General features: G+C 39.6%; 1 protein-coding gene across 1 annotated transcript in view; it reads right to left on the bottom strand.

Moving 5' to 3' along the window:
* LOC6053330 (patched domain-containing protein 3) overlaps positions 1-14,248 on the bottom strand; it is a 165,935-nt gene that overhangs the window by 61,258 nt on the left and 90,429 nt on the right. Inside the window, exons 4-6 of the mRNA XM_038252559.1 lie at positions 9,829-10,043; positions 6,332-6,693; positions 1,564-1,727 (exon numbers count right to left, since the gene is read on the bottom strand). Coding sequence (XP_038108487.1) covers positions 1,564-1,727; positions 6,332-6,693; positions 9,829-10,043 — 741 coding nt within the window. The remainder of the gene's footprint in view (positions 1-1,563; positions 1,728-6,331; positions 6,694-9,828; positions 10,044-14,248) is intronic.

The raw sequence follows: 14,248 nt of genomic DNA, 5'->3' as shown, positions 1-14,248 counted from the left end.
AAATTTGAAGCTGTGACGAATCGTGATGATGGCGGCGATGAATCAGGGTTGAGGTTAGAAACGCATGTACAACAGGCGCGTTATTGCCAACACGAAATGATGGATGATTTATCGAGCGTATCCAGCGTGATAATTGCTCCATTGGGCAAGCTATGAGCTTTCATTGTTTTGAGGTGGATGTCGATGCGGTAGACTACACAAATAGGTGATTTATACAATTTATCACCTCCTTTCTAAACAAAGATAGATCTTTTCCTCTATTTTAGTACACTTACTATACTAAGTGCTAACAGAGTTATTCTCTAAATTAGATAAAAAAGAAAATAAAAGAGTGATTGTTTTTTTTGACAAATGAGAGAATAAAAATATTCCTGGTATTTTGTTTAGAAAATACAAAAAATAGGAAATGTTGTGCAAAGAAAAGAATCTGAATAAGAATTGTTGAAGATTTTGAATTCATTTAATAGACGTTACTTAATTTACCCTTAGGTGGTTGGTGCCTTCCTCACACTCAGAGTGTAATGCTATCCAAAATAGATACAAAAGGGTGGATCTTTCAGTGTTCTATCAACTTGATTCATCAGATTGGGTTGTCAGATATTCATAATCCAGGGCATTTATGTGCTTATAGGGCTGTCAGATCTTCAATCTTTTGAACTCGTTGGAAAGGTCTTTTGATTACCTATTCGGCGACAGGTCGCATGATAGATCCGGACAACGTTTTTGTCAAAATATCTGAGATCCGGCCTCCAAAAAGTTCATAAATAACACTTATGTGCTTATAACTTTTGATAGGGCTGTCAGATCTTCAATCAGCTGAATTCGTTCAAAAGGTTTTTCGAATACCTTTCTAAAAATGTATAACATGACGAGGTTTCTTACAAAAAACACCCTTTTTACAACCTTCCGGACTTTTGTTAAAATTGTTTTTTAGTAAACTTTTGAAGTGGTACTTAACTAAATTTAATAATTTTCAATGGCGACTTATCGGACCCTAAGACGGATCGAATGAGACCAAAACGGTCCAAATCGGTTCAGACAGTGCCTAGATAACTCAGTGCAATTTTTTCTTGATCAACATCCCACCACACACACACACAGACATTTGCTCAAAATTTGATTCTATGTCGATATGTATACGTGAAGGTGGGTCTCGGAGGTCAAATTAAGAATTTCGTTTTTCTAGTGATTTTATAGCCTTTCCTCAGTAAGGTGAGTAAGGCAAAATTTGGCCATTAAATTTGATGTTAATTGATGAATGATTTCAATTTCTTGAAAGTCTTAGTACAAATCCTGTTTCATACCTCCGAAAGTGCATCTAATGAAACATTCAAGAAAAAACGATCATTGTTTGTGTGAAAGAGCCGATCATAGTGAATCCCTAATCAATCATCGTCGTCACTTTTCCAAACCAAAACCAATCAATAAAAGGAGACTTCAAAGTTTCACTGCCACCAACCAGCGCCCAGGCTGGCGAAAGATCAACAATTTCGCACGACAATTTGCCTGGGAGCAAAAATGTTCAATACACATTGCAGCAAGCAAGCAAGGGGTGGTACTTACCGATCATTAGAAACGGTGCCGCCAGATTAATGCCGATGAACTCGACGCCAAGATACATGGCCAGCCCGAAAGCGGCCATCGTTGCCATCACCGCCGACACGTTGCCCATGAGTCCGAGCCACGGCTTCGACCGCACCACGTCACCCATCATGCACGTCACAATGCTGCAGAGAAAAAAATAAATACAAACCAAAATTGAGTAATCGTGAGTGGTAATTCATGGTTCAAGTGCAGACACGCGATCGCATTGTTCACAGCTCATTTTGACTCGATTAGCGAATTAGTTCGGGGCAAATTCGGAGCGGGAGAGCTGGCTGGGTCCCCAGCGACGAACCCGTAAATATGAGACTTGACCGCGCCGTAGGCGACGAACTCGGTGATTTCGGTATTGAGGTCTCGGCATTTCGCCGGCCGCTGTTAACACGAAGAACCGTTTCCGACCTCCGGAAACCACACAAGCAAGCCATACTGTAGCGTTCTACAATTATTATTTATAAATACACTAGTACAAATGAAACGAACATGGCTGATTTTGAATTCGAGCGAAATGAATCCAAACTTGCGTGCGAGCTTGCATGCAAAGCAGCAAGCTCAAGATGGATTCCGTCGGATTCTCTCTGCTCGTGACCATCTGGAGAGAAATCGCGGACTTCGTGACCTAGCCTCTCCCATGGAAACTGCAACTCATGCAGCTTCCTTGTTCGATGCAAGGTCAAGATCAGGGTAGGGCCTTAAGTGGTTATGCCATGAGCTGAGCGAGAAGGCAGATATAATTGGGCGGTAGAGCAAGTAGTCACATCACTAGCCGGTCCCGGGGTCAAGGGTAGGAAGACACGAGCGACAGACTTGCACTCGGCTTGCCGATTACAAGTCCCCGTAACCGAACGTACAAACGCTCACCTTAGGTCTGAGGGCACACGGAAGGACTCGGTCATTTCAACCGTGACAGTGAAAGTGACCGGATAGGAGTTCTTGGTTTTGCTTCGCGTCTTTCAGTGTTCAAGTACGGTGTGGGTTTGCTTTTGCGACTGGGTGATTAAATTCTTTTTCCCGAGTAGGTCCAAGATAGGAACAAGTAGTGCCAGTGTGCGAACGTGTGCCGTGTGCGTTAAGAAGGAGAACCCCAGGTAAATTGGAACCCTTTGAATCCCCTCAATCCCCGGATTTCCAACTCACGGCCATGGAACAGTCGTTCGGCGGCCCTCTTACTCCCCGATAGAACTGGTGCGTCGGCACCCGCACTGCTGGTGTTCCAGCATCCCCGTCCGTGCCCGCAGGATCCACTTTCCATCGTCCCGGTTGAAAAACCCCCCCGGTAGGACGCCGTCCGGAAGAGGGCTGCGCACGTTACCATCGCGCCCTGAACACGCCCATCCACCACGCGCGTGACCAACGTACACCCATTTGCGCGTCGGCCAGCTAACCCCGCCGAGAGCGCCGTGAGCAGGACGCCCACCTGGCGTCGACCTTCATCGGAGAGCGCGTGAACTAAGTTCATCGCGCCACGCGGATAGATATCGAGTTGCCGCCGGAAGCCGGCAGGCACGACGCTGAGGCGTCTCGAGAGAAGCAGCACACCGAGTCGAGAGAAGAGCAGCATTGAGCGTCAGGAGCATCGCCGAGCGTCGCAGAGCATCCCGGGAGTTCACCGATCGTCGCACCACGTGCGGTCCCCGTTCCTGTGAGAGGTTAGGTTGCAAACCGCCTAACCAAGCAGTGAGTACAACTCCCCCCTGAGACTATCTCCATGCGCATGTGAATTTGGGGTTTAGCGAAGACACGCACCACTAAGAGCTCGGCCGAGCCAAGAAACGAACGAAAAACGCACACGTAGGGAAAATCCAGCTAGCTATGTTTCGGGAACATTCAGATTAGGGGCCTCAACTATAACTATGCTAATCCTAGGTTCATTTGTAGTTTTACGATCGTACCGCTGTAATAAAATCATGCTTTGCAGTACCGTGTTTCCTCTAAACATGAAGTAGTTCGTTCTTTAAGCGATTTCCCGAGAATTGAGTTGTCCTGGCGTAGGGGTTTTCTCACATCCGTACCGTGGTAGTTTTAGCTTCTTGTAGTACTCCGAGTTGGACTGCTCGGAATCCTAGTCCCTCCCTTCCGATTTCTAGCACGTTACGGGGTCTTGGTTGGGAACCTTCTACCGGTGATGATGATCGTGAGTGTGAGTTAGGTTGCTGGTAAGTTCGTGAGGACCTATCAGATGATTTTTGGTATCGGTTATCGGGTGTGTCGAACCCTCTACCGCCTCTTTATCTCTCCGGATTGCTCTGTCTGATGGTAGGACGATTTTTGATTACCCGCCCTGAGGTCTGGGTTTCATGCTGGGCAAGTTAACCTGCACGAGTGGTCCTTTTTCCAAAGGTGGCGCTTAAGCCACTCGTTACAGTCCTGCGACAATCCGAAGACGGTCACGTGGCCGCTACCCAGCGGGCTACAAATTGGCGCCCAACGTGGGCAGCTGTAAATAACGTTGTTGAATTAAATTGTTTGATGTTAACATAATTTTGTTTTGGCATGTTTTTGGGCCGTTGTAAATAGTTGGTTAAAATTTTTGTATATACATTGCATTATGTTGTCCAAGTTCGTTTAGTGTATAAAAGTTTTTTGTTGGGTATACCCCTACGAAAATTTGGTTGTTTTGCAACCAAATTTTCGTAAAATTAGTCCAGAGTTATGTAGCGTTCTACAATTATTATTTATAAATACACTAGTACAAATGAAACGAACATGGCTGATTTTGAATTCGAGCGAAATGAATCCAAACTTGCGTGCGAGCTTGCATGCAAAGCAGCAAGCTCAAGATGGATTCCGTCGGATTCTCTCTGCTCGTGACCATCTGGAGAGAAATCGCGGACTTCGTGACCTAGCCTCTCCCATGGAAACTGCAACTCATGCAGCTTCCCTTGTTCGATGCAAGGTCAAGATCAGGGGTAGGGCCTTAAGTGGTTATGCCATGAGCTGAGCGAGAAGGCAGATATAATTGGGCGGTAGAGCAAGTAGTCACATCACTAGCCGGTCCCGGGGTCAAGGGTAGGAAGACACGAGCGACAGACTTGCACTCGGCTTGCCGATTACAAGTCCCCGTAACCGAACGTACAAACGCTCACCTTAGGTCTGAGGGCACACGGAAGGACTCGGTCATTTCAACCGTGACAGTGAAAGTGACCGGATAGGAGTTCTTGGTTTTGCTTCGCGTCTTTCAGTGTTCAAGTACGGTGTGGGTTTGCTTTTGCGACTGGGTGATTAAATTCTTTTTCCCGAGTAGGTCCAAGATAGGAACAAGTAGTGCCAGTGTGCGAACGTGTGCCGTGTGCGTTAAGAAGGAGAACCCCAGGTAAATTGGAACCCTTTGAATCCCCTCAATCCCCGGATTTCCAACTCACGGCCATGGAACAGTCGTTCGGCGGCCCTCTTACTCCCCGATAGAACTGGTGCGTCGGCACCCGCACTGCTGGTGTTCCAGCATCCCCGTCCGTGCCCGCAGGATCCACTTTCCATCGTCCCGGTTGAAAAACCCCCCCGGTAGGACGCCGTCCGGAAGAGGGCTGCGCACGTTACCATCGCGCCCTGAACACGCCCATCCACCACGCGCGTGACCAACGTACACCCATTTGCGCGTCGGCCAGCTAACCCCGCCGAGAGCGCCGTGAGCAGGACGCCCACCTGGCGTCGACCTTCATCGGAGAGCGCGTGAACTAAGTTCATCGCGCCACGCGGATAGATATCGAGTTGCCGCCGGAAGCCGGCAGGCACGACGCTGAGGCGTCTCGAGAGAAGCAGCACACCGAGTCGAGAGAAGAGCAGCATTGAGCGTCAGGAGCATCGCCGAGCGTCGCAGAGCATCCCGGGAGTTCACCGATCGTCGCACCACGTGCGGTCCCCGTTCCTGTGAGAGAGGTTAGGTTGCAAACCGCCTAACCAAGCAGTGAGTACAACTCCCCCCTGAGACTATCTCCATGCGCATGTGAATTTGGGGTTTAGCGAAGACACGCACCACTAAGAGCTCGGCCGAGCCAAGAAACGAACGAAAAACGCACACGTAGGGAAAATCCAGCTAGCTATGTTTCGGGAACATTCAGATTAGGGGCCTCAACTATAACTATGCTAATCCTAGGTTCATTTGTAGTTTTACGATCGTACCGCTGTAATAAAATCATGCTTTGCAGTACCGTGTTTCCTCTAAACATGAAGTAGTTCGTTCTTTAAGCGATTTCCCGAGAATTGAGTTGTCCTGGCGTAGGGGTTTTCTCACATCCGTACCGTGGTAGTTTTAGCTTCTTGTAGTACTCCGAGTTGGACTGCTCGGGAATCCTAGTCCCTCCCTTCCGATTTCTAGCACGTTACGGGGTCTTGGTTGGGAACCTTCTACCGGTGATGATGATCGTGAGTGTGAGTTAGGTTGCTGGTAAGTTCGTGAGGACCTATCAGATGATTTTTGGTATCGGTTATCGGGTGTGTCGAACCCTCTACCGCCTCTTTATCTCTCCGGATTGCTCTGTCTGATGGTAGGACGATTTTTGATTACCCGCCCTGAGGTCTGGGTTTCATGCTGGGCAAGTTAACCTGCACGAGTGGTCCTTTTTCCAAAGGTGGCGCTTAAGCCACTCGTTACAGTCCTGCGACAATCCGAAGACGGTCACGTGGCCGCTACCCAGCGGGCTACAATACGGGAACATCTTCGTCGTGAGTGAGCAATTAGCGCTGTACTGCAGCAGCGCCGGGGGCAATTGGGACAAAACGGCGTTCTCACCTGAATACCGCCATCAGGATGAAGGTCGAGCTAAAGTACGGCACGACCGTCCGGGTGTTCTTCTCGAGTTCGTGATCGAGCGTCCGGGACGCGAACCGGGCCACGGAGATGTGCTTGAAGACGCCGTTGTCTTCTGCGTACCCGACGGCCTCCAGGAAGGCTTCCTCCCAGGCCGCACCCCGGGCGTCCTGCCGTTTCGAGTCCGCCGTCACAAAATACACCAGCTGCAGCGAGGGGACGGAGATGATGATGTTGTCCTCGGAGACCTGCGTGCCGCCGAAGAACACCGGGAAGACGTGCGCGTCCCACGTGACCGGGTTGAACATGACCGGGAAGGTGAGGTTCAGGTCGCCGGCTTCCACCTGGAGGGAGGGGGGTGACAAATTGATGGGGAATAAGCATTAGTTTAGAGGTTAACAAGCTAATTGCAGTTCTTGAGTGAAATGAAGGGAACATGGAAGAACAATGTTGTTTGCGCTTTACATTTATTCCAAGAAATTAACTTTCAGAGAATTCTTTTTTATGTTTTATTTCAAAGATTTAAATTTAACAAAAATACTTCATCTATCTTTTTCTGTTTCCTCTGATTGGTATGTACAATAAATGATTAATTATATAAAAGGAAAACAGATCGTAAATCATTACATTATGACTTAGGAAGAAGGTCTTTAATACGATATTTTATTGGAAATTTTTGGATTATCTTGCCATTTGGAAAAAGGTTTTGAATACATTTAATTTTCTATAAATGAATGATGGAAACTCGTCATTTTAATCATTTTAAAATATGTTAAAGATTTTGTTTCTCTTTCCTTTACAAGATTTCCCAAGAGCGAGGAAAAACGGGTTTGTTATATTAGATTTTTCCTTTTTTATGAAGCCGTTGCAAGAATTTGCAAATATAGTCAAAAAATGAAAAAAGTATAAAAACTTAAATCACAAGTCATGTTTTAAACAGTTTTAAAATGCATTTTACAATTGCCCTGTTGATTTTTGAAATCATTAGTTTTCAAAATATCTAAGCAAAGACGATTTTTTTTAACCGAAAAAAAAAACTTTTTACACTACTGTACAACGGAATTTCACAAAAATTGAAAATATTTTCAAACGACCTTAAATATTAACACACAGAGGCCTGCATTTTGAAATGTTTTTAGCTGATTGCATGCAAAATTTGAAGGGGGGCGACATAAACTTTGAAAAATATTTGCAACGGCCTTATCTTTTATTCAAAATATCTAGGTGTGAAATTGAGGAAAAAGAAGTTATTTTAGATATATTGGCAAGGCTTTCAAAACGTCCTGCAAAAAAATCGGAGGCAATAAAGAACACAATATAGCTAAAAAAAAAAATGAAAAATAAGTACATTGATTGTGAGTTATTTCGATAAGGGATTAATTATCAATTAAAGGCTTTTTAATCTTTTACAATAATAGATTTTGATTGCTTTTCCAACTAAACTTTAGAATTGTTATTCTTCGTAATCTCATTAACATTTTACAAATTGATTATGTAAGAAGCATTTTCTGATGAGTAGTTCTCTATAATTTTACATTTTTATTCGCGATCTTTAAATTTTATTTTTTGATTTGGATGAAACTTTGTCCATGCAATAGTTTTTTCATACAAGCATCCATACAATTTCATACAAAATAAGTATGTAAATGTAAGAAATGCTGTATTTGAGAAGGGATTTTCTGATTGATTTGGTGTCTTCGCCAAAGTTGTAGGTTATGATTACGACGGTTTGGAGAAGATTGGAACAAGGATTTTTTTCCAGTGTTTTATTTACATTTTTGTCACTAAAAGTTAAATTGTCGAAATACATATTTTTTAATCTTCGAATTTTTTTGATATATTTAAGTGGACTAATAGTCCGTGATGGTGTAAAATCTGGTTAAGGAAATATGATTTTTTGAAAAATGTTTTTTTCCTAGAAAATATCGAAAACCTGGATAGGGGAAATATACCCTTTCTCAGCCTATTTCTATTATCGGCCTATCAGCACTTTGAGTTTTCATAAAGTGTTTTTGCCTGTCCCAAAGTAAAAAAAAAAAAAAGTTAGCAAGCAACTCTCCATTGTGGATTTGTCTGAAGATGTTGATTTGATAGCGGAAAACAGCAAAAATGATTAGAATTGGTCGTACGGCTTAGACTGATTAAAATGGGTATATTTCCCCTATATATTTTTAAAATCATTTTTTAAAGCAAAATTGAATTTACAAACGAAAAGAACTTCACAATTTCGTTGATAAAATGTACTATTTTCAAGATATAGCTATGATAAAAAAACTTTAAGATATACATTTTTGATTTCTTTTCTTTTTTTTGGGATTCTAAAAATACTTCTTCAAAGAAAAAAACTCCCAACAAAAATATTTATTTTTTTTAAGTTTGAAACATTTTACTACAATTTTCTCTCTGGAACTATGAAAATCAGGCAATTATTTTGTGAGATGTAGCCTCAAAAGAATTAGAATCGATGAAAAAGAGTTTTTCTAAATGTTACAGAATTAGCCTGTAATTTTCAACTGATCTCGGAAACTGGAATCGACGTAACACCAAATAATATGGCCCCCTTAAACCTTGCGGTTTCGTCAATGGATCCACTGGTGTGTATCGTTCTTTTTGCGACAAGACTCCGCCTCCCGGGTCTCCTAAGTGTGAAGATATGGCACGGGGAGAGGGCACCGAAAACCTATATTTACATTTAGAATTTTTGCATCCGCCTCGGGATTCGAACCGGCGACCTCTGGATTGTGAGTCCAGTCCGCGGTCCGATTGATCCACACAGGCAGACGAAACTACTCGGAAACTACTGGTTTGATTTTCGATGTTGAAAATGAAACACTTGAAAAAAATTATGATTTTTTCAATATATTTTTTAAAATTTAAAATCTAGCTATACTATTGAAAAGTTCTACAAATTGATAATTTTTCCAATTTTATAGTTTATATACTAAACTTTTTTCAAATACATTGTGTAACATTTATTTGTGTATTTTGATCGAATAGGGCACTTTTTTACTTTTTTGCTTTTTTACTTTTTTTTTTTTGGTTTTTTGCCTTCCTCATTGAGGTAAGGCTATAATCTTGCTCTTAAAATGAACTTTTTTCAAAAAACTCGAAGACCCACCGTCATGTATACATATCGACTCAGAATCCAAAACTGAACAAATTCCTGTGTGTGTGTATGTGTGTGTATATGTGTGGATTAATGTACGATCTGCACCGAAAAAAAAACTTTGAATAAAATTTGTACCAGCCTGATTGAAAAAAATCCTATCTGGAATTTGCTCAAATACAAGTAAGTTTGCAATTTATTTAAAAATAATAAATGTTTTAAATATTGTGAAAATTGAAAAAGTGTTTTTCGTTATAATTTAGTGATTTTAGTTTAGAATCCTATGTTGTAGTGTTTAATTTAGAATTTCATTGAATTTAAATCAGAATGATTTCCAACCAAGAAATTAATAATCTCTCTTCTAGAACCTTACCTCATCGATAATCTGATCCAAATTAAGAATATCGTTGGTGAAGCACTCGTTCTCCCACCGGGCGCACGTCTCCCGGAACGTGAACCGATCGCCGTCGTACTCGGCCGTTGCATTCTGAATGATCCCGTCCAGCAGCCGGAGCTCCTTCCACACCTCGCTCCGCAGCAGATTCTTGTCGTCGTCCTTCGCGTACACAATCACCCGACCGAAGCGTCCTGAAATGGGAGAAGAGGAAGTGAGAATTTCTGCGTTAGTTAGTTTGTTGAAGCTGATGATGATTGGTGCCATTGAACTGCTAATCGTAGCCGGACAGGTGCATATCCGAGTGCACGTGCATTTGTGTTGTGTTGTGTTGTGTGTTGTGTTGGTCTTTTTGTAACAAACCGTTTTTTTTGCTGGGTGGTTTGCTTGTAGCTATGCGGTTTGTAGTAGAATCGATTACATTTTCAAGGATTGATCGGCTGCAGTGCGAACTAGGGCACTGAACTGCAAGTCAATTGGATTAGCGCTTGTAACTGCTACTGGGAAACAGGTGTCGAAGGTTTATGTTGCTTGTTGAACACGAAAAGGAAAATTATCTCTTTGGATTAATATGCGTGTGTTGTAGAACCATATTTGTGCATTTTCTACTTGTTCATGAAAAATTCAAAATTCCTATCATAGTTACAAGTAGTATCATAGCTTGTGTTTAAGTTACACAAGGCATTGAATCCGGATATCATACGCCATTTATAACCATTATCACAGTCCATTCACTAAATGATGTTATTGCACTTGAGAGCTGGCACCTTAATCTGCGATCATTTATTTGTTCCAGTCCAATTTGCAGTTCAGCTGAGAGGTAGCTACTTGCATTACTTAAGCACATATCGGATAGCTCCCTCGAAGCATAAAGATCATTGGCCTGAAACGACCACTCCTCGCTGGTGACCACTATCTAATCAACATCCTCCTCACCACCGGGTTAGATTCGGAGATCCAAGATAACTTTCGCTTTCTCCCGCCGGCAGCTCCGATTACCCCTCGAGGGAATATCCATGCCCCAAGCCAAAAGAGGGAGGGTGGCCGGCCCCGGCATTGAACAAACCCAACCCAACGCCACACAACACACTTTGGAGGTGCAAGGTTCCTTTGCGTGTCGGCGGATATTGAAATCCAGTTCGTCGTACACGACTTGGGGTGCCCACCACACGGAGTAAATAGTTCAAGTACTCCAGTGCACTTGAAAATCGATACACCTCATTTGGGTTGGAGCCCCCAAGTGCGCGCGCGTACGGACGTGTGTCGTGTACACGTTACGCCCCTTCTCCAGACTACGGTGGCGTATAGGGGGTCGACCATGAAAGACGTTGATTTTTGTTAGAGTTTTTTTCCACACTTAATTACATGTTTATAAAAATATATCAAAATAAATGCTCACAGAAAAAAATATGGTAATATTCATCTGGAAATTATGATAGATTTTGTGTCAAAAAAAAGATTAATTTTACCTCTAAAAAAGATTAATTTTCATCAATTTTTCAAGAATGGGCTCACATTTTTACAATTTTTCAAAGAAATATTACACAAAAAAGAGGTTCAACCAGCCAAATTTTCAACCTTCAAAAATTAGACTTTTTTCTGTGTATGAATCGACAAGTTAAATTTTCTACGTAATGTATGAACCCTCCTCATCAGTGTGTGGAGTACGCGATGTGTAAGCGCATGCGCAAGTGTGTTGTTAGTCGGATTTGATCCGGTTTCAGCACGACACTGCTGCACGGAAACTATGGTTGCTAAATTGCGGTGAAATAACTCTAATTTTTAGGAAAATTTGGAAACTATGTTTGGTGTCTGTTGACCTTTCTTTTCTTCAAATAAATTTAAAGAACAAAATATTTTTACAATAAATAATCTAAATTTCAGCAAAGTGCAGGTTAGATAATTGTAGTTATTTAAAGCACTTTATACTTTTGTTTTTGTTCCCAATTTCTTTAAATTGTGTGTAAAAACATATTTAAAATTCCAGTTTGACTAAAAAAAGTTGAATAAACGATGCAACAACAACATATTGTTAACAACCTAACTATCTTTTTTTTCTAAAATCACTTGAATATTGCTATATAGAATCTGAAAGTATCATGATTTCCTCAATCAAAATAAGTTTGAATCGGAAATAGGAAAAGTATATTTTCAGGTTAGATTAAATTGTCCCACAAAAGCCGATAAAATTAGTTTCTAGATAACAAGTTTTGAGTGTTATTGAACAAATTTCAAAAATATTATCAAATTTATCGAAGAAGTTTTTTTTAATTTAATGTGGATTTTTTAAATTCAAACTTCAAAGTTTTTTTATAGCATTTTCAAATCACTATTGATCAAAGCTTTTATAAATACAAGTAAATATAACCTTTGTGGCCTACTCTATAACATATATTACTACAAATAAACTTGGAAACCCCAGTTGAAAAATATGTTAAAAATCTATTGCAATTCTATCAATGTCGCCTTATTTTATGGTTTTAAGTTTTTGGTTTAATATTTGTCTCTTTTTTGGAAAACACTTTTAAATATGTGATCTTATTGATTTTTTGCTCTAAAATCTTTGATATTATAAAAAAATCGGCTTTCAAAAAAATTTCAACAAAAATATTACGCAGATTCAACATAAGTTTACAAATTCTGGCTAAAAAAAGGCTTGAGTTTTTTCCAGATATGAATGATTCAAACATTGGATCATCAAAAATTGACTCGACTAAAAAATTGAAATTTCTTTGGAAAATAATTTTTGGTCGAAAATATCGGAATTTTCCCTGGGACAGGAAATTGGACGCTCTAATTATTGTACGATAACGTTATCCAATGGGCATTTTGACGATAAAACAATAATTTGTATTCGAAGTTTAAGTTACTTATTACTTTTGAATATCTTTTTATCATAATTTTTTTTTCAAAAGATAGGGAAAGTATATTTTCAGGTTCAATGGAATTGTCCCACAAAAGCCGATAAAATTAGTTTCTAGATTACATGTTTTGAGTGTTATTGAACAAATTTCAAAAATATCATCAAATTTATCGAAGAAGTTTTTTTTTAATTTGATGTGGATTTTTTAAATTTAAACTTCAAAATTTGTTATAGCATTTTCATATCAATATTGATCAAAGCTTTTATGAATACAAGTAAATATAACCTTTGTGGCCTACTCTATTACATATATTACTACAAATAAACTTGGAAAAACCAGTTGAGAGATATGTTAAAAATCTATTGCAATTCTATCAATGTCGTCTTAGTTTATGGTTTCAAGTTTTTGGTTTAATATTTGTCTCTTTTTTTTGGAAAAAGACTTTTAAATATGTGGTCTTATTGATTTTTTTCTCTAAAACCCATGCTATTATAAAAAATTCGGCTTTCAAAAAATTTTCAACAAAAATATTACGTAGATTCAACTTAAGTTTACAAATTCTGGCTAAAAAAAGGCTTGAGTTGTTTCTAGATATGAATGATTCAAACATTGGATCATCAAAAATTGACCCGACTGAAAAAAATCGAAATTTCTTTGGAAAATAATTTTTGGTCGAAAATATCGGAATTTTCCCTGGGACGGGAAATTGGACGCTCTAATTATTGTACGATAACGTTAGGCATTTTGAAGATAACACATGAATTTGTATTCTAAAAATTTAAGTTACTTATTAATTTTGAATATCTTTTTATCATATTTTTTTTCATTTGTTATAATAATTTTGTTATTCTTTCCAAATTATACATAAAACATTTTCAAATAATTATTTGTCTCAATTTTCATAAAGTTCAAAAAAGAATTTATTCATTTTAAACACAAATGTACAAAGCAAACAACAAAAAATCTATGAATATTTCGATTTACGGTGGGGAATTACAAAGTTTTGACCAAGTGTTTTATGATAATGATTATGACTTTTTAAAACCACAAAAAATAAAAATTCAGCTAAAAAAACTTGAAATAATATGCAATTTCAAAATGTTAGACAGGGGAGATTAATTGCTCGAGTCTCGTGTAAAATAAGCCTATTTACATTTAATTTTAAAATCAGAGACTTTAAAGTTTCGATACTTTTGGCAAAACATTGCAAAAAAAAAAAAATAATAAACTTTTAAAGTTAAATCATCCTATTTAACACAGTTGATGAAAGTTTCATTTATGTTTTTTATTAGCCAAGGCAACTTCTACAATCTGTATGTGAAAAATTGAGGCCCATAATTGATACTATAATTTGGTTGAACGAAAATCCAATTGAATTGAATAAAAATAAAATATCCAAAAATAGATTATTTTTTTGCTTTAAATCAATGAAAATTAATTTATGAACAGAATTAAAAAATAATTTCCAGGCTTGTTCAATGTATCTTTATAATTGTCAACATAGCTATAAATTTCGCACATGTTTCGTTTTAAAT

Source organism: Culex quinquefasciatus, chromosome 2 (assembly GCF_015732765.1).
Source record: "Culex quinquefasciatus strain JHB chromosome 2, VPISU_Cqui_1.0_pri_paternal, whole genome shotgun sequence".
Classification (NCBI taxonomy): Eukaryota; Metazoa; Arthropoda; class Insecta; order Diptera; family Culicidae; genus Culex; species Culex quinquefasciatus.
The sequence above is the reverse complement of the archived record's forward strand: the minus strand, read 5'-3'. Positions and strand labels throughout refer to the sequence as shown.